This window comes from Plectropomus leopardus, chromosome 19, assembly GCF_026936395.1.
Source record: "Plectropomus leopardus strain MGB_pleo_1.0 chromosome 19, ASM2693639v1, whole genome shotgun sequence".
Lineage (NCBI taxonomy): Eukaryota > Metazoa > Chordata > Actinopteri > Perciformes > Serranidae > Plectropomus > Plectropomus leopardus.
The window spans coordinates 7,797,191-7,823,407 of NC_142194.1; the positions used below are offsets into that span (position 1 = coordinate 7,797,191).

General features: G+C 36.6%; 1 protein-coding gene and 1 long non-coding RNA gene across 3 annotated transcripts in view; one reads left to right on the plus strand and one right to left on the minus strand.

Moving 5' to 3' along the window:
- The window catches only part of LOC148186296 (uncharacterized), a 36,363-nt gene extending 15,763 nt beyond the window's left edge, over positions 1 to 20,600 (minus strand). The window contains exons 1-4 of one of the 2 annotated variants that reach the window (XR_015775055.1): positions 20,187 to 20,600; positions 16,446 to 16,471; positions 11,684 to 11,791; positions 8,808 to 11,111 (exon numbers count right to left, since the gene is read on the minus strand). This is a non-coding gene — a long non-coding RNA (uncharacterized LOC148186296). Of the gene's footprint in view, positions 1 to 8,807; positions 11,112 to 11,683; positions 11,792 to 16,445; positions 16,472 to 20,186 lie in introns of those variants that run through there. The other variant, XR_015775056.1, reaches the window with a different exon arrangement.
- A 1,569-nt stretch (positions 20,601 to 22,169) lies between these two features.
- Positions 22,170 to 26,064, plus strand: rpl38 (ribosomal protein L38). Its single transcript, XM_088070315.1, has 5 exons — positions 22,170 to 22,286; positions 22,493 to 22,519; positions 23,114 to 23,174; positions 24,272 to 24,394; positions 25,996 to 26,064. Exons 2-5 carry the CDS (start codon positions 22,517 to 22,519, stop codon positions 26,019 to 26,021), a joined length of 213 nt encoding a protein of 70 aa, XP_087926441.1. The 5' UTR covers positions 22,170 to 22,286; positions 22,493 to 22,516; the 3' UTR covers positions 26,022 to 26,064.
- The last annotated feature ends 153 nt before the right edge of the window (positions 26,065 to 26,217 follow it).

Here is a 26,217-nt window from a genome sequence, read left to right on the forward strand (position 1 = left end):
CCACGGGAAATTTTAAGTCGCACCCACAAAATCTGGATCACAATCTAGAGCATAGGAAAAACGGTTTTCCAACCTCTTCCTTCAAAAGAAGTCTGCATGTTGACATTTTGGTGCTTTTTAAACAGAGTGTGCGTGTCAAAAAGTGATCAAACCAAGAGTCTACAAATTTTATGCACCATTTGGCCTGAATGCTAACATATTGTGAAGACTGTGACCTTAACTTTGGATTATGAAGGACAACCCATTGTCAGTTTTGACTGGGAATGAATCTGTATGGAGTGAGGGATGTCACACATAGAGGGCCGCGGGGCCTAACAGCTTTTTGGCCCAGTGTTTGCCCCTTGGGATGATCCATAATTCATGTGGGAGTCATGCACTTGTCACAGTGGCTCTGTATAGTAAGTTCCACAAAGAGGAGAGGTGTGGGTGAATGGCAAACACAAATGCGATGCATCTTACAGCATCATTCTCCAGCAGGAACCAAGCAAAGCTCTGCCCCTTCACTTGTCTGCATAATAATTTCGAACGGGAGGCGTACGCAAAGGTGGTCTTTTTGTTGTAGCACATTTATGTTTAACATATGACTGCTGATGACTCAGTCACTCACACACATACAGATCCACAGACTGAAATATCTGAGGAAAATTAAATTTGAATTTACATAGTCTTAGCTGAAGAAAGACGCATGCTAGATTCAAGCCTTAAATCACATTTTTGACACTTTATAATACCTTTCTGGCTGCGACTACATACCTGCATACTATTTCATAATGTACATGGGATGGACACAATGACAGAAACACATGTATAATATAATACAATCTAACAGAACGCCATCACAGAATAGAGTTTCGTAAATTACCATACAGCTCAGTCAACACCTTTCTTGCATGTTTGCAACAGAAAATGAGCATTGGGAGCCCCACAAAGGTAGTGTTTACTTCAGACCTTCTTTATTACAATAAATTGTGCATGTGTTCATGTTATGTGTTGCTATCTGTACACGCTGTAGATCCTCATGCTTCATAAATATATACATGGGAGAGCGTGTCAGTGCTTATGGATGAGATATGCATCAGAAGGTTGTCAGAAGTATAGATTCTTTTTTGACAGCAAGTGTTTAAAACAATACAATCTTTGTAATTCTACATTCATTAGTTTTCGAAATGATCAAAGCTGAAAAATATTCAATATAATAAGTATAATATAAGTGTTTTCCAGTTTGAAAGTCATCATATATAAAAATAATGAATGATTGTATGACTTGTCGATGGCCATGTTTTAGGTACTTTCGGAGGCCTCAGAGTCTTTCACTGTCTGCATGCAGGCATGTGAGGAAGCTCCAGGGTGTCTGAAGGTTAAGATACTGTAAGATCAAGACCTTGCAGATGATTAGACTGCAATGTTGGACAAATCTGATGTATGAATTACACTTTCAGAGGGTGAATCATTGTTCTGTTTCTTGAAATTTGTGACTTTGTCCATGTTCACGCTGTGCTAAAAGCTTACTGGGTCAGATTTATGTTGTCATTAAACCGACATATTGTAAGACCAACTCTGGCTCGTCAACTTTATTTTATTATTCATCAAGAAGACTGACCAAGGGTTTAAGTTTTTTCTGCATCAAGAACTATAAAAACCAGATCTACTAGCAGATTTTCAACCCAAGGCTGCACATATAAGTTGGACAAACAGGAGGGTGTGCTATCTTCTAGGGGTGTGCAATACGACAAAATATATAGTCTGACGGTAAAAATTTTAAAAATCTGTTGTTTCATATTATGTTACTTCTTATATCACTTATTTCATTTTCATCATCTGACAACGCGTTACATTTGTCTGCATGACTGAGGAGTTGGTAGATTTTGGTCTCTATCGAACTTAAGAGTTAAAAAAAAAAGAGTCCACTCACCAATGAGTGGAATTACAGCTATGTCCATTAATTTTTTGCAGTCTATGTTTACAACACAGCAGACTGTCTACAGAAATAAAATGTGTCTGCCCTTAATGAAGTATCACTTAAGAAAAAAAGAGAAATAATACTTAAAGGCATAATAACATAACACAACAACATTAAAGCTGCAAGCAGCGATGAAAGGTCCCTGGCACCCCCACGTATGTTGGGGTACTGGTGGGAATCCAGCTAAAGCAGTTGTTCGTAATGGTTTGTTTCGTAATTTTAGGTGAAACTATCCATTGGGGCTATACGTTAGGGGGCTTTGTGGAGCCATTATACCACGCCCATTTCCAAAAGCATGTTTAGACCTCCCAAAATGCGATTCATTCGGGAAAAAAATGATAATAATAATTCCTTGCATTCCAAGAGGGTCCTCGCACTGCAAGGTGCTCAGGCCCTCAAAGCGAATGTGTAGGCATACAAGGTAGAAAAAACATTTAAGAATATTAATAACAATGTTAATTACTAATAGAATTATTACATATGTTTTGATATGCATTCACTTATTTTTTCTGTCACAGCAGCATGAGCAGATTAATTAAAAAAAGGAAAAAATATCATATCATGTGTTTATTCTCTGGAGAAGCACATTTAACAAACCTGTGTTGCTGTGCCATTTGCACTTCAGTTCACAGCAGAAACCTTGTTGCCCTGGAGATTCATGGAGAGCTCCTTAAAAGTGCATGGTCTTTTCCCACTAAATCTAACTGTGCAGCTCTTTAGTATAAATGTTCAATTTCAAGACATAAATGTCTCTAAATGAAATCTGTTTGGATTGACAGCACTCGCCAAAATAATTTTCTTTTAAAGTAAGTGACTCTTAACATGCAGTAAAATTGTTTACATAACTCCATAATTGAAATATTCTCATTTAATTGTTTATGGAAATGGTATTCAATTTTATCACATTTATGCACATTTTTAACAGCTTTTTCCCTTCTGAATCCCCTTAAATATGTTGGTAGAATTACCCAATTTCCCCACAGAGACCCATAATATTTCTTTGTAATATTATTCTCTTTGATCTCTCCTGCCAGAGTTGCTTTTTCTCCTACATTACTACTCTTCTCCGTGATAAGTTATAGTTATCGCTGTCTTGCACTTTAAGGGGAGTCCCACTGAATTTTAAAATATGCACAGCATATTCCAAAAGGCTTTCTTACTTTACTGATCTGCAGCCTCACAATTTATATTTGTGAACTCAGACTCTCTAACAAAACTAGACACAAGAGGATTGAGACAGCTGTGATGCCCCGCTATTGAAGAAAAAAATGGGATGATTCATGAATGGGATTCTGTGGGCCGCAACTAAAAGAGAATCAGATAATGTACTGCTGACAAGATTCCCAAGGATTTTCTTTTGGGTACTCTCAAAACTTCATTTTCTCTAATGCAAACAATAAGTGATTCACCAATGATGTTTCCCCAGATCATGAAGTAAGAGACACTGGAGAGGAAGTGAACCCCCCAAACCAACCAGCAGGTTTGAAAGGCATGTTTTTCTTAAAAATCACCAAAATCATATAAGTTTGCAGCGCTATACTAGTTTTGAGGTATACCTGGATATGAAAATTGATGGTTATCATATCATGCAGGGGCCAACTGATATTGTTTTTTCAGGACCAATAATGATACTGATTATTAGTGGTTAATGAGACTGGTAAATGGTTTTTGGTTTCAAATTTCTGACATTTCTTGAATACATAATGTGCAACAAACACTTCCATCAGGAAACATTATCAAAATTAAGCTTGAAAAAGTTTTATTTCATCAAAACCCCTTTATTGCACATCTAATTTGAAAATTTCACCAAAAATTTAAAAAAAAAAAAAATCCTCCTGCGCTCCTGCACGCACTACAATAACAAAAAAAGGCTTTTTTATGTAAGAATTTTGTTTCCAACTGTTAACTTTTGATCATCAAAGGATACATCTTTAAAAAGTAATAAAAACTACCAGACCAGATTATTGACAATATTCTGGCCGCTGTTGCCACTGTCGTGTGTGTTGACCAAAGTGTTTTCTTTGGATAAACAGTCATCAGACTATATACATGTGTTTATAAAAATAGTGGCATATGCACTGTGATGTACATTGCGTGTGTAAGCTTACTTATGTTGACTTTGGGACCAGTGACCAATAGTTGTCATGCACCCATAGCCTTTTGCTAAAGTGCAGACACAGCTTGTTTAATGATGCCATTTATGAGGAAAATTTGCATTTTGGTTGAGAAATGAGCTGTACAGCCTGCGGCACAGAGTTCCCACACATTTTAATGGATACAATTTCAAAACTTGACATGACTTCTCAAGGACTCATAAAATATTTTTCTATGACGATTCAAAAATCTCCAAGACAAACAGAACTGTACAGTATACTTTACTCAAAATGTTAATTGTGGTATGAGAATGAATCAGCAACCTTTCCTAATCTCTAATAGAAGATTATGTTCTTATTTTTTTCAAATACTTAAAACTACTGACACAGTCAGACAAGCACTTACTGCATATCAGTCTGGCACTTTCAAGCATGAGGGAAAGTAAAACTGAAAAATAACTGTACTCTTAATGCATTTGATTACAAACTAATTTCTGGAAGCAAATTTGAAAAAACAAGAGGCAACATAAGAATATAGGCTTCTTAAGCCTTGGAAGTGGATATGTCCCACAGAGGATTACTGTAAGAATGAATTTTATTGTAAATCACAAAATTCCATGTCTTTTCCAAAACATTTAATTGTTTTTTGTTTTGTTTTTTTTAACAATTCCATGACTTTTTCAGACCTGGAAAATTAAATTGTTAAATTCTATGACTTTTCCAGATTTTCCATGACCATGGCAACCCTGTGTATATTTGGTGTGAATATGAAAATAATTGGTTATTAATGGTGGAGTAAAGCTCATTGTTTTCCCCATTCATTCAGGTTGACTAAAAGACAAATATCTGTAGGTCTGGGATAGACCTTTTTTTAAGAAGACTACAGAAAAATCACATCCCAGTCATCCCCTGTTATGTTAAAACATAAAGCACAGGCTAATGTAAATAACTGAACTTTCTGAAAGGCATCATGAACATTTTTGCTTGAAAAAAGCTTTACAGTAGTGACCCTATATTCAATGAGCTATAAGATGATGGCCTCCATGCACACACACATATATATTATTTCCTTATTGAAATGAAGTTAAATTCAATCCATCATACCCACTTGGCACTATTAACACATGTGGGTGTTATGAAGTGTCTGCAGGTCTATCCTTATCGGTGTTGCCATGGAGAAAATAGCTCAATGCTTAGGGGTCAAGACTGGGTCAGTAATGGAAAAAAGAATGCAGTTATCACCCTTTAAAGATGTAGCCTTTGCCTGTCAAGGTGATAGTCTTTCTCCACATACTTCCTTAATATCTGGCATTACAGCCATCTGTGATTACAAAAGGTGAAACTATGTTAATGTAAAATTCCAAACAGGTGTCAGAGTGACTGGTATATTTTAAAGCAAGGGCAGTTTAAAAATCTCATCTAAGGAAGAAATGTGTTTACATGTTTCCATTGGCAGTCAGTGGAGTTACAGAACGGATAAATAGATCCATTTTGTTTTGGAGATCATAAATATCTCATCTAACTATAACGGTATGGCGGAGGAGAGATTGGATAAATATTCAACGACGAGAGGCAAGGTGGAAAGTGAGAGATTTCAATATACCTCCATAAAGCAATAGACTGCAGCAGCAATATTCTCCATGCACAAACTGGCAAGTGCTGGTGAACTGTTTTTGGCATTTGAAAATAGATTCTCTGCCCCATCTTCCCAAAGTGCCCGCAGCTACTTTATAGCTTAATCAGGGCATTGAAGGAAGGACTTCTCGTTCTATGATACCACCAATTGCCCTTAGAATTCATCTTAATATCTTTTGCTACAGTTCATCACCTAATTACCTCTGACAAAGAGCAGCTGGAAGGTACATGGTATTAGAGGAAGTAATGATCCAATGGTAATGAGAAGAGCCAGTGAGAAATAAGCATTATGTAGATATGAAATGCACTGATTAACCTAATGGAATCAATGTTATGGCCACACTAGTTTCAAGTTTAAGGGAAAAAAAAGCACACAAACAATCGAGAGGGAGGTGTGTGCCATTTTGTTTGAATAGCCACATCAATTTTAAATGCTGCAGAGGGTCATTTGTATACAGTCGTCAGAGTAACCATCTCTACTGCTGTCCCTTTTCAATATTACATTTGCACTTCACAGGTATTTGTTTGCATTGCTTATGTGGTATAAAAATAGAATTATAGATGAGGTCTAAATGACAACAACAGCACATTTTGTTCAAGGGGCACTCCATCAATTTTACAAGTTCACATAAACCCCATACAAACTCAGGATGTGAAGTTTGAAACACTCCACACTCCACACGCGTCTTTGGAGCATGACTCACATTTTGGATATCTTGGGTAATATCATAAAACAGCAGTGGTATGGGAATAAGACTAATTTTAAAACATACCACTATAATCATTGATTTTAAGAGAAGTCGACCGAATAAATTATTTAAATGTCAAGAGACAGTTTTGATATTTATTAAACGTTATATTAATTGAATGTTAAAAAATAAACAATACATTGGTCCTTAGACTCGCTGAATAATCGAAAAAATAATCATCAGATTAATAAATATAATAATGAATAAAGCTGCAAGCAGCGATGAACGGGCCCTTACACCCCCACACAAGTCAGAGCTAATGGCGGGACTCCGAGTGACACAATCAGTCATTTCAGTGAAAGTCAGAAAAAGCACACAGAGAGTTTGGACCCTTGAGTGAGATTTTTCACATGGTGTAGTACTTCCACTGGGTGGCACTGGAGGCCACACAAAATCTACATCATCTTAGTGTACATCATATGTAGACCAATCCATGTAAATATCATGTAAATCAATTGATAATTGTCCCTCAAGGCTTACTTCCTGTTGCTAGCAGGTGACACTATTATGACTAGTGAATATTGTCATACAGACATCGGGACCCTTATCAAATCTATAAAGTTTCTGGCAGATCGGACAATGTACACCAAAGTTACAACAATGTCCTGTTTTGTGGCAAAACATCAAAATACAACGGCGTGCCACGGGAAAAACATAAAAGTTTTGCTCAGACCTTTGATAGTTTTCATCACAAAGGGGTTAAGATTGGACCCACCAAATTTAAAGTCAATTGGCTTTATCCTGTAGGGCAAGTTCACAAAAGTGGGGGGCATCGCTAAAAATGAGCACCAAATTCAAAATCTCCGACTTCCTGTTGGGTTTAAGGTTGGGTCCAAGCGGCTTTTTTGTGCGTCCCTTGTATGATACACAAGTGTATCAAGTTTCTTAATTGTAAGTGAAAATGTCCATTGGGCCTACATATTAGTATCCGTCCCCCCTCAGGAGAACCTCCTGTTCCCCAACATGCCGTCATAGTTCCTCAGTGTTCCGTCTCCGTCAGAATTACAGCCACATAAGTTCAATTATTTTTCCTTGTCTTGTTCCTGAATAGGACCCAGATAGACTAGAGCTATCAGAAACTTGTTGGTGAAAACACAAGCAGCCAATCACAGTCTTTGCAGTCCCCATCATGTAGTAGCAGCTGTAGCTTCGGTGACTACATCTGTAGGATCAGAGGCCACGCAGTAACCCCTTATTAACAACCATTTATCAAGCTCAACTCTGCACGTGTGCAACCAAGCAGAAGCTTTGCGTAAAAACCAAATAAAATTTGTCATCTTAATGACCGCATTTGTAAACTGCTCTGATGTTAAGAGGTGAGTATCTGCGCAGCGTTCAGCCAACAGCTCTGCCTGTGCTGAGCAAATAGAGGCCAGGAAATGTTAGCTGGCTAATGCCGACCTGCTGTCAGCCAAGACTGACACTGTGGGTGCAGACTGGTGCGGGCAAGGGCAATCTGACTGAGGGCATGAGGGACGATAGACATCCTGGCACTGCAGGCTGGCAGGTGAGAGAGAGAGAGAGTGTGTGTGTGTGTGTGTGTGTGTGTGTGTTCGTGCCTGCGCCGGCTGGAGTCGAGCAAGTGGAAATTGATGGTTGTACAGACAGTAAATGGCAGCCGTGCAGGTCTCAGGCATGGTCCAGAGGACAGTCAGAGAGAACCTGTTTATGATGTACTAGACTCTGCTGTACAGTCAGAACTGAATCAGAGGCAAACTGCCTGACCAAAGCGCTACCATGACCAAGAGATACACTGAAATTTCATCATTTTGTTGCGAGGGAACTTCCATACAAGACCAGAACAGCCCTCACCCTCATGTGGAATAATTAGCCTGTCAATGAGAAAAATTACAAGATTATACTCCAAAGGAAAAAGATAAGCAGATGAGCCCATCGGTTAAAAGTTCACATCCGATCCCTTTTCTTCTGCGACTGCTCCAAGCTGGACCCAGACCCAGCTGAACACACTGACTAGACACTATTTAATAATTCTTTAAATGCAACAGTTGTGGTACATGCTGGGCGGATGTTTAACCTGCTACCATACTTTGACTGTTAAGGAATTTGTTAAGTTCAGAGACAGTCAAAAGAGCATTCATGTATGGAAACAAATTGGGTCAAAAGTATTTTAACTTTTTATCACCATATCTGAATATATGAAAACATTTTGTAAGGCTACGTTCAAATTTGTAAATGAGTAAAAAAGTTTTGTTAAAATTAATACAAATAAATTCATATTTCAATGCATAAAAAAACAAACAAACAAAAAAAAAAAACATCCAAACAGATTTAAAGTTTTTAATGCCACCTTATTTTGTAGTGAAATAAGGAGGTGTACATCTGGGATGCACTTTGGATTTCTTGCCAATATCAAATATGCCAGTTTATAACAACTCATTTGGCTGAAAACCGCTACCAATATCAATACATCCACTTTTTTCTGAGTGATCATCAAGTCTCTTCTGTAGTGGAATTAACATCATATTATTCATACTTTTGCTGTGATTTCCCACCAGAAGATGGAGACATAAAATACAATGCTTTTAAATAAATGTAATATTCGTTCATAGTGCAAAATAAGAAAAATATTTATTTTATATTATATTTTCCTTTAAAGCCAATATCTGCCGATACCGATGATGTGCCGATATCATTGTGCATCCCTAGTGTGGAAAATTTGTCATTGCAACTTTATGAGTCAGCTGTTCCTCATTCGTTGCAGTGCTTTCACAGCGAACAAAATATATAAATAGAAACACAATGTATCAGCTCAAAAGAGTGCTTGCAGCCAGGGAGGACACCTTTTTTGTCAATTTTAAAATTCAAACCAAAAACCTGATATATAACTTTGACTGTTCTGTAACTGTACACCTTTGTTCAAATCTTCTTTATGCACTCGTACATTGGAAATCATATGCAAAATGTTTTCATTTGTTTACATGCAAAGGTGCAGATCATCTTTGACTCTATTTCCATATTCACTTATCTGTAAAATACCACTTAACATGTTTTTTAGGTTCAAATAGGTTCAGACAGTATAAAACTTTCAGCAATGGCAAAAGTGTCAAAGAGCAATTCAATATATTTTTCAGTTCAAAAAGAACTGAAAATGCTTATAGATGTGTATTGTGAAGAAGAATGTGAGAGAATAACAGCTTGAGTCTTCTTGTTATTTCTCTGGTATTTTTATTAATTCACTAAGTGTAAAAATATTCTTTATTCTGTTTTTTCTCTTCTCCATTAAATAGATAAAACTTACCTCTCAAATTCTGTGTTCAGGTTGAAAAAGTCTCAAGCTGCTATTCACCTTGTTTACACCCAACTCTGAAATACTTTATTTTTTATACCTCCATTTCTTTGTTCAATGTGTATACAAAAGCACAACAGAACTTTGTTCCCATGCCTGACCCAACTAAATATTACCTACAAATATAACTACTCCCACTTTTCACTTGTGCACTGTCATGGAAGGAATACATTGGCATAACAATCACATTAGCAGCAGATTGATATGCAGTATTATAAGGAATAACATACCTGCCTAAACCACACTGGGTCTGTTGATACATTCACAGCAGGATGAGATTGGTAAATGAGGAGATATTTGCTGATTTTTATAAGTGATAGACAGTTTTTCGCTCAGAAGAGTGAAAGTTTTTTTTTCACTTTTAATGCGCCTGACGTTCTGCTGCTTGTCTCTGCCTCTACTGTGCTCTAAAAAACCCGACGGGGTATATTTTAATACCACTCAACTATGGTGAGGCAAATTAGACTATGGTGGCCAGATTGAATTGCTGAATTGCTGTTTTTGTCAATGGAGTCTGGTTTTGTAGTGACCACAGATGGGTTTCATTTACAGTTTGCTTTTAAATACAAAATTTTTGCAAAAATGTAAGTGTTTGGGAAGCACTGAGCATATGACTGCATACATAATCCCTGGATTAAACTATACAAGTTGTGTGAGAGTTTGTCAACAGATGTTTTCATATAGTTTTGCTGTTGTTAAACAAGTACCCCCTTTGACTTTATTCATCAATACTTTTCTCTGTTATTGGATTCTTTGTTCACTCGAGGCATGCAAAAAAAACTAGGCTCAGTTCCTATCACAAATTCAACGTAATATGGAGTGAGTTATTGATAAACAAATGGTCATTTGAGGGGTGAAGTATTTCTTTATATTAAGGCCACTACACTATATGTGGTACTGGAAAAAAAATGGACTTAGTGGCAGGACACAAACAGCAAAATGCAGTGCTGATCCAACCCTGGGCCACCGAGGAGGGCTGAAAGTGATAAAATTTCTCTACTAACAAATGCTGATGTTATCGGAATCCTTAGAAAGGTCCTGTAAGCACCAAAAAAACTCTATGTATACTGACTTTATGGTTATAAAACACAAGTATGAATAGTCTTTTCAACTTTCCACTCAAAAAACATTTCATGAAGCCCAGTTTGTCGTACTCTTCAATAATTTTCTAAATATTGGGTTGTAATAAAGCCACATTACACATACAGCAGTAGGGCTGAAACTAACAATTATTTTCACAGTCAATTTTTTCTCCATTAATTTATATGTTGTTTGAACGCTAAAAAAATCCATCAGTGTTTCTCAAAGCCCAAGATGACGTCCTTAAAATGTCTTGTTGTGTCCACAACCCAAAGATATTCTGTTTCCTGTCACAGAGAAGTAAAGAAACAAAAATATTCACATTTAGGAAGCTGGAATCAGAGAATTTTTACTTTATCTCTTAAAAAACTACTCAAAATGATTTGTCAATCATCAGCTTACTTGGTGAATAAATTAATAGTTGACAACTAATTGATTAAACCCTGCAGATCTATACAACTGTATCATCAAGAAGAAAGGCTAAATAACTAAATATACATATGATACATATACGTGATTTTTTATTGTTTAATGTAGAAGATACATTTCACCCTATCCAAATCTTTATCAGATACTGTCTATATAATCCTGTAACGATGACACACTTAGGTAAGAGTAGTCTTTTCAACCTTTTTTCCACTCAAAAAACATTTCTGCCCTTAAATCTTGGTCTACCTTCTATTTAACATCCATCCACCACCATGAAGTCTCAGTATAATTCAAGGTGCGACTAGTCAGCCCTAAGGCCCTGCACAATGGGAAAACTAGTCTCAGGGGGTGAGAATGATGACTGCATAGACTATGAAAAGGTAACACATCTATCTCCAACTGTTGAAATAATTATGTATTTTCCACTTACTAAACATCCGCTGCAACCTTCAAATTTTCAAGGAGCTCAGAGTCATCCTTACGACTGACTGTAACCTCTGTGGCCTCTTCTGTATGAGCTTCAATACAGCATTCAGACCTGCAAAATACAAATCACCGCTGACCTACACAGCAATTCTGCTCCATTTCTTCTGTGGTTTTCTATCTGAGCAGGCCTCAATTGAAGCGAGTCGTGACAAAAGCCCCACAATAGTCTGCGGAAATCATAATTAATAACTTCAAAGTAAACTTTTTCAACAATTTATGGCCAGTCTGACAAGTCTAAGCAAATTCGCATTGAGATTCTGTCAGGGTAAGCCCTCAGACTCTCAAATAATCTCCCCTCATCTGCAGATGTACTTTAAGTTTACCTCTGATAAGACTGCAGGAAAAGGGATCAATATTTGACAAATCAATCTGATCAATAATCAGGGAGATTAGGGAAGCAGTTCGAGAGAGAGGATTTTTGAAGTAGTCATTTCTGCATGCGCTGCATTTCTAATGACGGGCGCACTTGAACATAACTTCAATGACACAGCCGTTTCTTTTTAATTTCATATTAACTTTTAAGCCTTTGTATTTCATGCCACATTATCACTGGTGGTGGTTTACTGCAGTGAATAACTTTTTGGATAATCCTTTACATTAAATAAAATGCACCCTGCCATCTCTGCTCTATCTGACAGTGCATTCATGCTAGACACGCATTTTAAAACCTTCTACCGACTTCATGACCGAAGTAAATCCAATACTGACGGTTCAATAAACTATTTCAGGTAATCTTTTGTCGCTTTTCATCCGTAGATCAAATCGTGATTAATAACAGATACCTGCCGCCACATTTCTCATTAGCTCTAAGGTGGAGCTGCTTCAGTTGTCGCCAACACAGGCCTGCAGGAAGAAATACCTACAATGTCTATGGTGGTGCTCTGGAAACTCCATCATCCACAGTAATGTGTCTGTTGCACATAAAAAAAGATCTTTAAACTAAAATCTTTTGTTCCTGTAACCCCCACTTTGCCATTTTAATATGCTGGTTACAAAGTACGAACATCCCTCATCCTCAGGGCACATATTTTTATTACTAACATAACACAAAATGGGGGTATAATATAGTTTCGGGGTATGATTTTAATACCAGGTGTGTCCAAAAAAAAAGGACTTTAAATTAGTTTTCAAAGCAGATTGAAATAAAACGAACACTGTTGAGTAAATAAATTAAGAGTTGCCCTAGGCAGGCAAATTGAATCTGTCTTTTGGAGGGGAGAGTCATTTGTAAGCACAAATTATGAGAGAGGCAGAGAGAAAGTACAAATGTCTAAAGACTTGTGTAATACAAGTAGTTAACTTCCAGTCTTGCCATTTCGTCAGACTGTTTCTATTTATATCTGATGCTCATTTTGAAAGCGCCAGAGTGGAAGCAAACTGGCTGATTCATGTAGTCAAAATGAGAAATTATTTATGCAAAACTTGCTTTCTCCACTACAAAAACCTAAACACAGTGTCAGCTGGCTGAAGGGAGATTGCTGGAAACCTGGAAGTTTCTGCTGAGGTAAACAACCATTGCTAAAAACAAGCTAGGTAAACATTACTTGCTGTTAGTTATTTGTATGCAATTTACAGTACCACAAAATAAAAAGTATTTTCTGATTACAAATGTAGGAAGATAGCAACTACTTTGATCACCAATCTTTTAGGTGTCACTGGTCTGATCTCAAGCACACAGCTAATAGCTCCATGGTTTGTTTACATGAAGTAACAAAAGTGCATGTTTAATGGATTCAGTGTGGACAGAGAGCTGGAGTGTTAGGTGATGCTACGTGATATTTAGAAACTCGCTTTCTGTTGGGACACAGGGTCCTTATGTTCCACTCAGGATTGACTGCTGAGTCAAGTGGGACACCTGCTAAAATTTGGTAAACCGGTCTGGTCTGGTGTTTGGCTTAATATCAAACCAGTTGGAAAATTTCCACACCGACCCAACCCTATTTCAGGGTATGATTTTAATACAAGGTGTGTCCAGAAAATTGAGTTTTCAATGTAGATTGAAATCACAAACAAACACTCAATAAATAAATTATGAAATGCCCTTGGCAGGCTAATTGAATCTATCTTCTGGAAGGGACATAGTCATTTGTAAGCACAAATTATGAAAGTCCAAGTCTCTAAAGATTGAAAGATGAAACAAAGCATAGATGTATTAATAAAAGTTCTGTGGTGTTTTTGCTTATTAAAAACACATGTTTTACTGTATTTTGGGGCATAAACTTGATTACATGGGGTATATTTAACTCTACTCATCATATACAGTCAAACGTGTTTGTTTTAGTTGTGCAACAAATTCAGTTCTGTCATCACTCGCTGTGCAGAGAGTACAGAGAACTGGGGACTAGTGGAGTCCATTCCTTGATCCACAGCGTCTCCCATTGTCATAGTGAGAATGAGACATAGTTCAGCTCCACATCAGAGATTATTCACTGCCCTCTACTGCCAGAAAGCCTGAACTACAGTTATAGTTCAACTCACGTCGGGTTTCTACAAACAGCTTGGCACAGAGGATCATGTTTGTTGCTGTGCGAGCAAATGGAATAAAGATGATCCCGGTGCAGAGGAGCTTTAGTTAAACCGAGCATGGTCATTTGTTGTAATCTATGAGGCTGAGCTGATCCTCCCCATGCACTGATACTGTAATACACCCACTCCTCACACACATGGACATTCAATAAACATAACAAATAGCTTAACAATAGATGATATAATAAATCTAGGAGTACCACAAAAGCACACACTCACTCACACATCCATACGTGATATAATAAACCTAGGACAAATACCACAAAAGCACACTTACTCACACATCCATACACATAAATAAAAAACACTTGCATCATATGTACACAAAATGCTACTGTGCAATTTTTGCAACTTACTTTGCAATATTATTTATAAGCTATATATCTATATCTTTACAGTAAATATGCTACACCACGTGTTTTTCAGTTATTGTGTGCTACTATAAATCATGGACATACAGTATCTGTATAAGTGAAAGGTGTTTATAGTGTATATAGATTTTATCTTATTCGCATTTTTGTCATATTTATATGCTTTATCTTTAAGCCCTCAATCTTGTTTTTCCGTTATTTTCTTTTGTTTCTGACTCTTAAACTGTCGTTAGGCTTGAATTTTGCTGGTGTGGGATTAAAAAAGTCTGATCTTCTAATCCTGATTTTAAATGTTATTTTGAAATTACAGAGACTGACACATTAGTTGTTTTTGAGGTCTCAGAAAACCCAAACATAATTCAATTTGCTAAATTATAAAAGCTTTATATGATGAAGTACTTTTACGCTGCACAAACACTCCAAATCGCAGATTTTACTAATTGTTTTATATCAGTTAGTTCTCTATGACATGATTGACCCCAAACTTATGCAACATATAGAATGTGTATTTAATTCCTGTAAATGACTGTAAATTACTTTTTTTTATATATGGTTTTTTATGCATAGCCCATATAAAACAAGAACCATCAACATCTTTCTCTTTTTGAGATAATAAGATGATATGATGATGATTATTTCAACTGTTATTAACGACATCTATTGCTAGTCTGTACGTCATGGAAGAGGGATCCCTCATCATCCTCTGCCGCTCTTCCTGAGGTTTCTTCCTCTTTTACCTGTTACAGGGGTTCTTTTCGGGAGTTAGGTGATGTGAGGGTGTAAGGGCAGAGGGATGTCGTACGCTGTAAAGCCCTCTGAGGCAAACTGTGTTTTGTGAAAATGGGCTTTATAAATAAAATTGATTTGACTACTATTCATTGAAGCTCTATACAGCAGTGAGATCTATGGGACACCAAATCAGAAAAGTCAAACTAATGTTGACAAAACAAGTTTAATGACTAAATATTAACGATGCTAATTTTACATTGCATAATGTATTAGATAAGCACATCCCTATCTACCTCTATATCAGATACTGTCCATGTAATCCAACAACAAAACACTTCAGTTGTATCATATCAGAGTCTTTGAAAAGTGAATGAAGACGTCTTTCAAAATCTCTCAGAATGAAGTAAGGATCTAATATTGATTTTACTTAAGTTAAGAGTCCCCCTCAAGTTTCCTTAGCAATGACAAGGAGCAGTGTGTATATCAGTTGGAAAAATAAAGTAAAATCTTCCCTGCAGCACAGAGTACAAAGCCAAACTGTTCATGGTGAGGAAAATGGTTTGAGATGGCAAACAAGTACAAAAAAAAACAATGAATGGCAGCATAAAAACACATTCTGTGATGCTGATGTCCTCCACTTAAACCCTGAACCACTACAGAAACAAGCCACTTTCCATTTTTGACCTTGATTGACAAGAGACTCCTGAAAATTTAAAATCCTGACTAAAACGTGTCCAATATTACAAGCACTGATTGAGTATCTGGGGGAAAATGGCCTGTGGACACAGGCAGACTGGTAGATAGCAGGGTTAATTAAAAACGACTGATCTGCTGTTTCCTGTCTTTATGAATTAATACCGTGTCAAGGTGGATCTCCGTGGAAGTGGACTCGGGTGTCAATCAAACTTTAACGACCAAATATGCTGGCCTCACACAGAGCTCCTGGTGTAAATTATTGACAAAGATAGTTCACCGTATTTGAAACTTGAATACTAAAACAGTCTTCAGCTGATGGAGCTCATTTATGAACTGAGAGAAACATCTATACTGAATCTGTATGTAGTAATGTAGTGCACATACCGCCATTTCCTGAGCCACAGCTGTTTCTGGAAAAAAAGCAAATGTGCAGTAAATTAGGAGGCAAAGCATTACCAGTGATACTCAACATGCTTTGCTTGATGAGGGACACTTTTGCAAAATGACAAGGGGCCAGGGGCCAGTTGCAGCAGCCCCATACATGTTTCTAGGATTTTTGGGCACGTCTAGGATATCAGGACACTGATTTAAAGAAATTTCTCTCATTTTAGGATGCCTGTAGGATTTTAAGACATTTCTCAGATATCAGGACATTTCTCAGATTTTGGGACAATTCTAGGATTTTAGGACAATTCAAGGATTTTAGGACATTTCTAAGATAAAATGTTTTTTGGGATTGTAGGACATTTCAAAGATTTTAGGTTATTTCTATGGATTTTAGGACATTTATAGGTTTGTAGGGGGCATTCCTAAGATTTTTGGACATTTCTCTGATTTTAGGATGTATCTAAAATTTTAGGACATTTCTAGTATTTTACTATTGTTTTCATATTTTAGGGCATTTCCAGGTTTGTAGGACATTTCTAGGATTTTGGGCAGTTTTTAGGATTTTAGGGTGTTTCTAGGAATTTATGTAATTTCTCGTATTTTAGGACATTTCTAGGATTTTGGGACATTGGGGGCTTAGCTAGGACCTCTGTCCCCCCTGACAGAGGTCCTAGCTAAGCCAGGGGATCCTCCACTTAAAAAAAAAAAATTAAAAAATAAAACAAGGTCTAGTTTGATTCTGTTTTACTCTCACACTTTATGTATACTAAAAGTACAAACAGTATTCCCAGTGTGAATCACTAGTTTTTTTGTTATTTCTAAAATGGTTGCGGGGGCCATCTAGCACCCGATCGGGGACAAGATTTGGCCCGTGTGCTGTAAAATGACTATTACTGCCTCAAGCTAAAGAAAAGTAAACTGACATCCGTGAGGTAGATATGCGTTTCACACCTTTGACTATAGCCGGCTTGACACATTAACTGTGGTCTTCCATTGCAGATACATATCGAATTATTTTTGTCAAGTTGTGGTGATAAAAGATGGGAATGTCTTCTGTGTGAACCATTTATATACTTAAAGGCTTATTATTCTGGCACCTCAGATTTATCTGTTTCTACTGCAGCAGATAATTGAACCCATAAGTCAGCAGGTTAGGTTTTAATGTGTGAAGTCTCAGAGGTGTCTTGAGCAAATCTTTTAGCGTTTTGAGCAACAGTTAAGTCTGGAACCAAAGAAATACCTGCCAGAAAATATACAACTAAAATTCATAACACAGCAGTCTCGCCGGAAACAAATTGGGCCACTGGGTTTACACCCTCTTTGTATCCACATAACTTCAGTGTGAGAAGAGAAAAATAGAATCAATAGAAAATCTGAACATTCAAACCTAGATTTAAAACAGTACATAAACTATTCCAACAAACAGACAGGAGATTGAGTTTGAGGTCAAGGAGGTAGAAGAAAATATGATATTGTCTCCTGAATAGTTTTTTTAAATTTATGATTTGACTTAAAGGGGCCTTAAACACACAATAGTATCTATCCTAATGTGGGGGTGGGATCACAGGGATATACGTATGTAGGTGTTGGGAAACTTTTATGTGAATGTCTCGTTTATTCATTTAGTTTTTTGTTTTTTTAATTGGTAAACATTTAACTAATTCCATTTAATTTTTCCTTTGTTTTTGAATAATTTGTTATTGAATATACTTTCACTGTCGTGTTCTCTGTTATTATCTGTACATTTAACTCTATTTGTCCTGGTTTAGGTTGCTGTACACGTTTTTCTCAAGAAAACAATAAACAGTACAATTTTTTCTAACAAACACTTAACACTTAAAACACTTATGAATGCATAAATGGACTGAATACAGCCTAAGTTGGCTGCTTATCTTTTTTCTCTGTAGACATTAATATTTTGTCACCCAGAGGGAGTCTGACTCCTGGTCGCTTGATAAACCTGAACCACAGACACTTGAACCTGCTGTGTGAATATAATCCTTAAAGCATTTTAATACAAATTTAAGTTTACTTTCACCTTTGCTCCCCTTGCTGAATTAGTTTATTTATTAGAGGTGTCAGTACTGAAGATTTTAAGTCCAGACAAGTTGACCTATAGCGAGTCAGCTACTCAGGAAAGATAAGACTGCCATCCGGTGGCTGTTTAATGTAAATGTCCAAGGGAAGTGCCAAACTAAGGAACTGTTCGTTATCTATGAAGGGGAGGGAGAGGTGCAAGAAGAGGGTGTATGTCAAATAATTTTTTAATCACTGGGAAGGGACTTGTGTTTTTTTATTTTAACTTAGTGGAGGGGCTTGCAACTTTAAATGGCTGTATTTTCTATTCATTTTACTGAAATGAAAAATGAAAAAATCTGAGCTTAAAAAAGCAAGACTGCATCAAAAACACAATATTCTATGCCTCAATTAAAATCTGGCCAAAATTAAACCGCACAAACTAACCAGCATGCACAACAAAAGTGAAAAACCAAGGCTTTATTTTAAATTTCAAACATCAAAGGATAAACCTAATAACTAATTTATGATGAAAGGAGGGTCATGTATTTTCTCTAAGTCACTTAGGGAGACTCAGGGAAAACTATGTGTAGCTTTGGGAATGGTCAAAATAAAATCTATATCTACATCTATATATATTGTAAATAAAAAAAACAAACAAAGTCACTCCCCAGCTACCCCATCATCTGCTAAATAAAGAACAGTCCCTAAAACAGAACGCTACTCAGTAAATAAACTGCAAAACACCAAGAGGTATATGAAGTTTAAGTCAGATTAACAGGTAGGCTAGGTGATTTTAGATTAATTACTGCATGATTTGCCCATTTTTTGTTTGCATTCAAGATTCCTACAGCTTAAGCCAAATTGAATTTAAGACTTTTAATGTAACTTGGGATGAAATTTAAGACCAATTTTACAATAAACTAAACTGAAAAAAATGTACCAACCTTTTTTTAGAGTGTTAAGAACTATTTTGCCCAAACATTTCTTGTAACATAAAACATGACATTTTTGGTCAAGTGAAAAAGTCAGATCTGATTACAAATAGGGTATACCTGGCATTTATCAGTGAATTTTATTACTGATTTTGTAACATGTTGATATCAATCAAGGCCTTAGATTAATGATTAATGAATTCAATGCCTTTTAAGACTTTAAGGATCCGCGGAGGCCCTGACTTTTTATCTTATTCTAATCTGTTTAGTTATTTTATTCATTTTAACTCATTCCTATTATTCTCCTTTAATGGCCTATTTTTAACATTATTGTTCAGTTTGTTTTAACTTTTTTTGTGTTTCCAACTCACTTATTTTAATCTTTTTGTGTATTCTTCATATACAGTATTATTTTATGAGGTTTTAGTCTTAACTTTAATGGATTATGTGAACTTTTATGATCGGTTGTTGGCTTTGTTTTGTAAGTAAGTAGTCTAAGTACAGTTTATTTATACAGCACCTTTGAAAAACACAAAGTAAAAACACACACATTAAAAACAGGAACACAATAAAACAAAATAAAAATACAAAACAGAAGAGCGGTGAAACAGCAACAACAAGCCAGATGAGGGCAGAAACACGCATAAATAACAAGGAATAAAAAATATATGTGCCCGCAACTTGTACCAAGCGCTTTATGCAGCTCACTGCGTTTCCATCTGCAGTTAAATGAAGTTTTACCGTCTTGGACAGTTTAACACAGGTGATAATCCCACTGGGCACTCACCTGTTTTTTAGTGCTGCTCGTTTGTTTACTCCTTGTTCTTCTGCTTCTCGTTTGGAAATCCTCTCTTAAAGACGTTTGCCTTCCTTAAAGTCTGTTTTTGTCCAGGTAACATCCACTCCGATGCGAAAAAGTTGACACGCACCAACAGCCGAATTACGTCTTCTCTCGAACAAGCTAGCCGTTAGCCATGTTATCTCCGACAGCCACTCGGACTGTTTAAAACCACTAATTTTACCAGCGGTTTGGTTGTAACAATCTCCAACGGCAGGTGCGTGCCGAGGTGATTAAACTCGCGTTTTTGTCCAAAAGATAGACTTTCACTTTCCTGCGGTAAAAGAAACGGCGCATCGCTCATGGCCGCAGTAATTCAAATTCTCGTTAAACGGATACTAACGGCTGCGGGACAGCGATGACGACAGAGAAATAGCCAATCCGATTGTAGCAAGGCAGCACACCTGACTTTGCGCAAGCGCAGTGTTGTTTTCCCGCACTCTCAGGGTACTTGACACTTAACATTACGAAGGTGGGGCCATCCGGGAACTCTCGGAAATTATCACAATAAAAACACAATTTTTCAGCTACCCTAAAACTTTATAAAATTGCTCCGGCTTTTATTTGTTTAAATCATTGAACTCAGCAGGCTTATATTTGGGACAGACCTGTATATGGGACGGGCTTTTACTTTCTTTTACACAAAACTGTTACTCTCGGCAAAGATGGAAATGTAAACTATTTATTAACCCTTTGAAAACTAATTAAAAAGTAAAAAAAAAAAAACAAGGGTAGAAGGTAATGAGCAACAAAAGAAGAAATGACCCAGATTTGAACAAGAAATGAAAAGTACAAAAAAATTACATGAAAATTTGCCAAAAAAAAAACTTATAAATAAAAAAAATAAAAAAATTTAAAAACAAACAACTAAAAAATTTTGAAAGTTAAACAAAAACACAAAGAGAGAAATTACCTGAGGTTTGGAATTATAAAAATTAATGAGCAACAAAAGAAGAAATGACCCAGATGCATGCAAAAAATCTGTAAAATGTACAAAATTACATGAAACTTTGCCAAAAAAGCAAAATAAATAAATGAATAAAAGAGAGAAAGTAGTTTATCTGGTAGATTATCTAGCTATTGACCTTACGTTGTTAAATATGGCAACATTTTTCATAATTGTTGAAGTATAATGCTAAATAACAATATGGATTTTTTTCATGCACTGATCCAGAACTATTCATATGTTACTTCCTAAATTAGCCAACTTTTCTTTTTTCTTTTTCTTGTTCTTTTTTTATGTTGCCAGCAGATGGGGCTATTTGATGGGGAGACGGTTGACTGAGGAGAAGGAGCTTATTATTTACAGAAATTACATGTTTTTGTACACTATGTCTGGCATTTCTTTGCTTTTTTATCACAACATTTGAAAATTAACAATTGTATTTAATGCGTCCCTCACCCCAATAATAACATGGCAGCAGCAGAGGACTTTTATTTTGACAAAATGTAAAGAAATTTCCGCCATAAATTGTTGCAGAAAAAGCACAATTTGGAATGAATAATTGCATTAATGTGGAAAAATATTTAATTCACAAGTGTCATTTTCTCAAGATCTCACCTATAATTATTGCTATCATAAATTAAGTACAACTATTTAAAATAACATTTAAACATTGTAAAATTAAAATTGCCCTACAGCTATATAAATTGCTATGTATCCAAGTTCCTGAATGGCAAATTGATGTTGTTTTGCTTTTTTCTTTCTTTTCCCCTAATGTTTTTTGTGTCTTATGATTTGCTCCTCAGTTGTCTGGTCACTTGTGGCTGATACATGTTTTGATACTTTTGGTTGCTGCTCTCGTTCAGTTTGTTTCACGCAAAGAGGTGAACATGGCTATGATGTGCCTTTTTTGACTAGTCTTATCTAATGCTGAATGACAAAAAACAGAACAAAACACACAAAAAATACTAACGCATTACAAATGCAACACTCTAGTAATACGCTTTTCTTTCTTAGCATTGTCCCTGTGTAGTTGCCGTAGCGCTGTATAAATACCTTCCTCACCGGAAGTTCCACCCCTTTTCATCCCCTCTCCGGTAGACTGAGTGAGTTCAACATTCACACATAAACAAAATACCAATTTTTATCATCATCCATCCTCTCCGAAACTAACAATCACATCCTCGATTCTGCTAAATTATAATTAAACAACCCAGTAGTTACATTACGATATAATTATTTACATTTCAACACTTTTATTCCCGTTTTTATAACCGATGAACTGACTCCATCTTTCTCTGCTCTTCCGCAGCGATCAGTCCGCTGAAACGGCAGCATGGTAAGTACTTTGATCTCATTAAAACACTTAAATACTTGTGTTTTTATAGCTTTATAATGTTGTGTCTTGTGCGTGGGGGAACTCCGTAACGTAAAATGTTATTTTCGGTAATGTATGAAGCGTCGGATAGGTTGTGAAGCGGCTAGCGTTTTGCGGTTAGCATTAGCATGTTGCTAATCGGTTGGGCCACCCGGCTTCAGCTGTCGCACACGGATGACACGATCACGAGTCCTTAGTAGAATATATGTACCAAAAATAATGATCTGCTAAAGTCGCGGACTCAAAAACTGTCAAAACTCTGAGCTGCAGCTGAACTGATGCAAACCTCAGATTATCACAGGGAGCTAACGTTAGTTGCAATATATTACGTTAAATTAAAACCCGTCCTTGTCAGCAAGAAATGCAAACATCTCAGGCTGATGTGCTCGTGATGGTTTCAAACTCTTGCAAGAGTAACGATGGACCAAGTGCTGGGTTTCGGTATCCAATAGAAACACCAGTTCCACCGGTCCCCTAACATCTCCCTATTTTCAGCCTCAGTTTGAGTGTCGATGATGTGCCTGAACCATGACAGTGTTTGTGCTTTATTTGTAGCCTCGCATGATTCCAGAGATCAAAGATTTCCTGCTGACAGCCAGGAGGAAGGATGCCAAGTGTAAGTACTGTCTCGCATGTCTGTGCCAGTTGATGTAAATGAAAGTGATGTCTTAAATCTCTCAGGGTTCCCACAGTCATGGTATTTTATAAGCACGTTTTCCAAGCCTGGAAAAGTTGTGGAACAAGTATAAAACATTGAAAGTTGGGGAAAAGTCATGTTTTTTTCATGTATAATTAAATTATTATAGCAATCTTCAGAGATGAAGTTCCACATGTTGTAACATAATGCCAAATTAAATTTCTGTAGCCGTTGATGTAATGTAGCTCTGTTTCGCTTGGATTTGTGACAACCTGATCACGTAGGTTTCTCTATTTTCGTCCAATGTTCAGTCTCCCCCTTCATGAATGCCAGCTAGAGGAAATCATGTTTGAAGAGCTGGTATCTGATATGTTTAAAAGATAGATGTCAAAGTTTGGCAACAAAAATAAGTATTATGGCTCACTTTAAGTCGTAGAAAAAAAATTTAAATTTTGTCTATGAAAATGTGTGGGAACCCTGATTGCAGAATATACAAACTAAAATGACATGTTTGTTGTTCAGGTGACATTTATACTATTGCAAATAATTTTTGCAGTACATATAAGCCTTGTTATAGTAATGCAAGCTGACAAGTCTTCAGTTAATGGGTCTGTGATTTCCCTTTTATAAGTTTCTTTGTAAGAATAATGTAAACTGCTATTTCTTTCTGCTACAAAGTCCCTTCTTTATGCTGCCTTTGCATTTTTACACAGAACCAAACAACGGTGGCATCATGCCGCTCCAGCGTGTGATTTTAGAAAGCATGCCTGCTTCGCATAAGACAAAAAAACTGTCAGTCCGTGACATTAACCCCCCCAATAACATTTTCTTTGGTTAAAATTGAGCTTTTCTTTCAATGAAATTCCTACTTTCCTTAAAGTAGTTCCAAATTTTAAAATTGCTTCAAGAAAATGTCCTAAGAAATAATTCTGAATAATCGACACATAAAATCAAGCATTGTGCTCCCGCCTGTTTGGAAAGTGTACAAATACTCAGCATCTGTAAAATATATTTTGACTGAAATCTAAGAAAATGTTTTTGAGTTTAATCTGAAATAATTTTTTGTCTTCCTGCAGCCGTAAAGATCAAGAAGAACAAGGACAATGTTAAGTTCAAGGTGCGCTGCAGCAGGTACCTGTACACCCTGGTCATCACAGACAAGGAGAAGGCGGAGAAGCTCAAGCAGTCCCTGCCCCCAGGTCAGTGTCGTTTACAGGAAGTCAGCTTCTGAAGTGAACACAAGACAAACACAGCAGTCAGGAAAATTGTGATATAGTGGAGGAGTAAATTTTGTGCATGTGACTTTGAACATAGTCATAGATTGTTTTCTTTAAGAGGTTTGCATAGTTCCTGGGTCTGATTAAAGGTACAATGTGGAGTTTTGTGGTTTTGAGTGCATTTATATGAGTGGGTTTGAATTTGCACATGGAGGGACCGTGTGATACAGTTTGCGTAGGACGTCTATAATGGTAGCAATGCAAAAGAAAGAAATGTGCTAATAAAATACCTCAAACTGATGTAAACAGGGCAGTTTCAGAGTATTCACAAAATGCATCGCAGATGTTTTACAATGTCTGAAATGGATTCAATGTGTTTATTGGCCCGCAGGAACAAGAGCATCTTGGGTAGAAACAAATGTATGAACTCAAAGTTGTTTACAATAAAAACTTGGCTGTGTTATGTGGCGTTTAAAATTGAGAGTCCACGGGGGGGAGATGATATTAGGTCCTGATGGAAAATGACAAACCATCTTATTTAAAGCAGAATTGCAAAAACTGCTGCCAAGGTCGTTAATAACACCAGAAAGTCTCGGGGCTAAAGGAGCAACAGTCAGAAAACTGTTAAAATGACTTCATGTACAGGAGAATAATGCCATATTATTGCAAGATATGTTAAATATTAAAGTGCAGTGACAAAGAGGAAAAGTATTCAGAATATTAAAGCGGCTGCAGGGCTGTAGAGGTACGCAGTAAACAAAGACAAATATTAATCCTGAAATGACTCAGCGTGTTACAGTGTTTGCAGTGACTCAGTTTACATTTAAAGTCTGTATGTAGTTTGTCTTCCATTTAATATTGCTGTTGTGATTACCACTAATTGGATTTTTGCATTTAAAGGTCACCTGTTGATCCAGGTGCATGTGGGGGTTGTCTGTTTTTCGTTTTGTTGATCTGAGTCGTGACAGATGTTTTTCCCCATTGTCTGCTAGAGGTGGCTGCTTAGACGTTATCAAAGTAAAGCAATGAAGAGTGTCTGAAAATGGGCTTAAACTCAAACTCAAAAGTATTTTCTGCGGTTTGCAAGTGAATGTTGTGCCTCTGATAATGACGTTACCAGTCCAAGAAAAACAAACGTGTAAATAAATCACTCGGTTGTAGATCTGCCAAGCTCTGACACAAATATCAGACTGCATTGATTAGGCTGTTTTTATGTGGAATCGTGCATTCAATAAAAGTTTTATTAAGCTTGACAGAAATAATTTTACAATTGTAAGCTTCAAAAGCCTCCTTGTTTAAGGATTTTGATTCCCTGAAATATTGCTGGCAACCATTTTTAAGAGTAGCTGCACAGCTGAAGTCAGCCTGTTTGGGTTGTCACATATTCATTCAGCCAAATGTACGTTTGTATTTTCCTTTTTTAAAAAAAAAAAGGGATTTTCAAACGTGTATTGATTAGTTGGGGTACTCCTGACACATTCTTTAAAAAAAAAAAAAGTGCAGAAAATGATGCCATTGTCCGTGCTGGTGTGAAGTTTAACGCAGATGAATATTATCTAACCTGTCGTCTTTTGTCTTTACAGGTCTGGCTGTGAAGGAGCTGAAGTAAATCCATGATGTACAGATAATTGTAATAAAAATTGGAAAACTGAGTTACTTGTCTGTGATTTTTCTGTCCACTGTATTGTCATACCATCATGCAAATATGATTTGACAAACTATATTGCATCATGATGTTGTATTAATGTGCTGGGTCTAGTGTTTAGCCAACTTGTTAAAACAGGATAAGGCATTCTGGGTGTGCT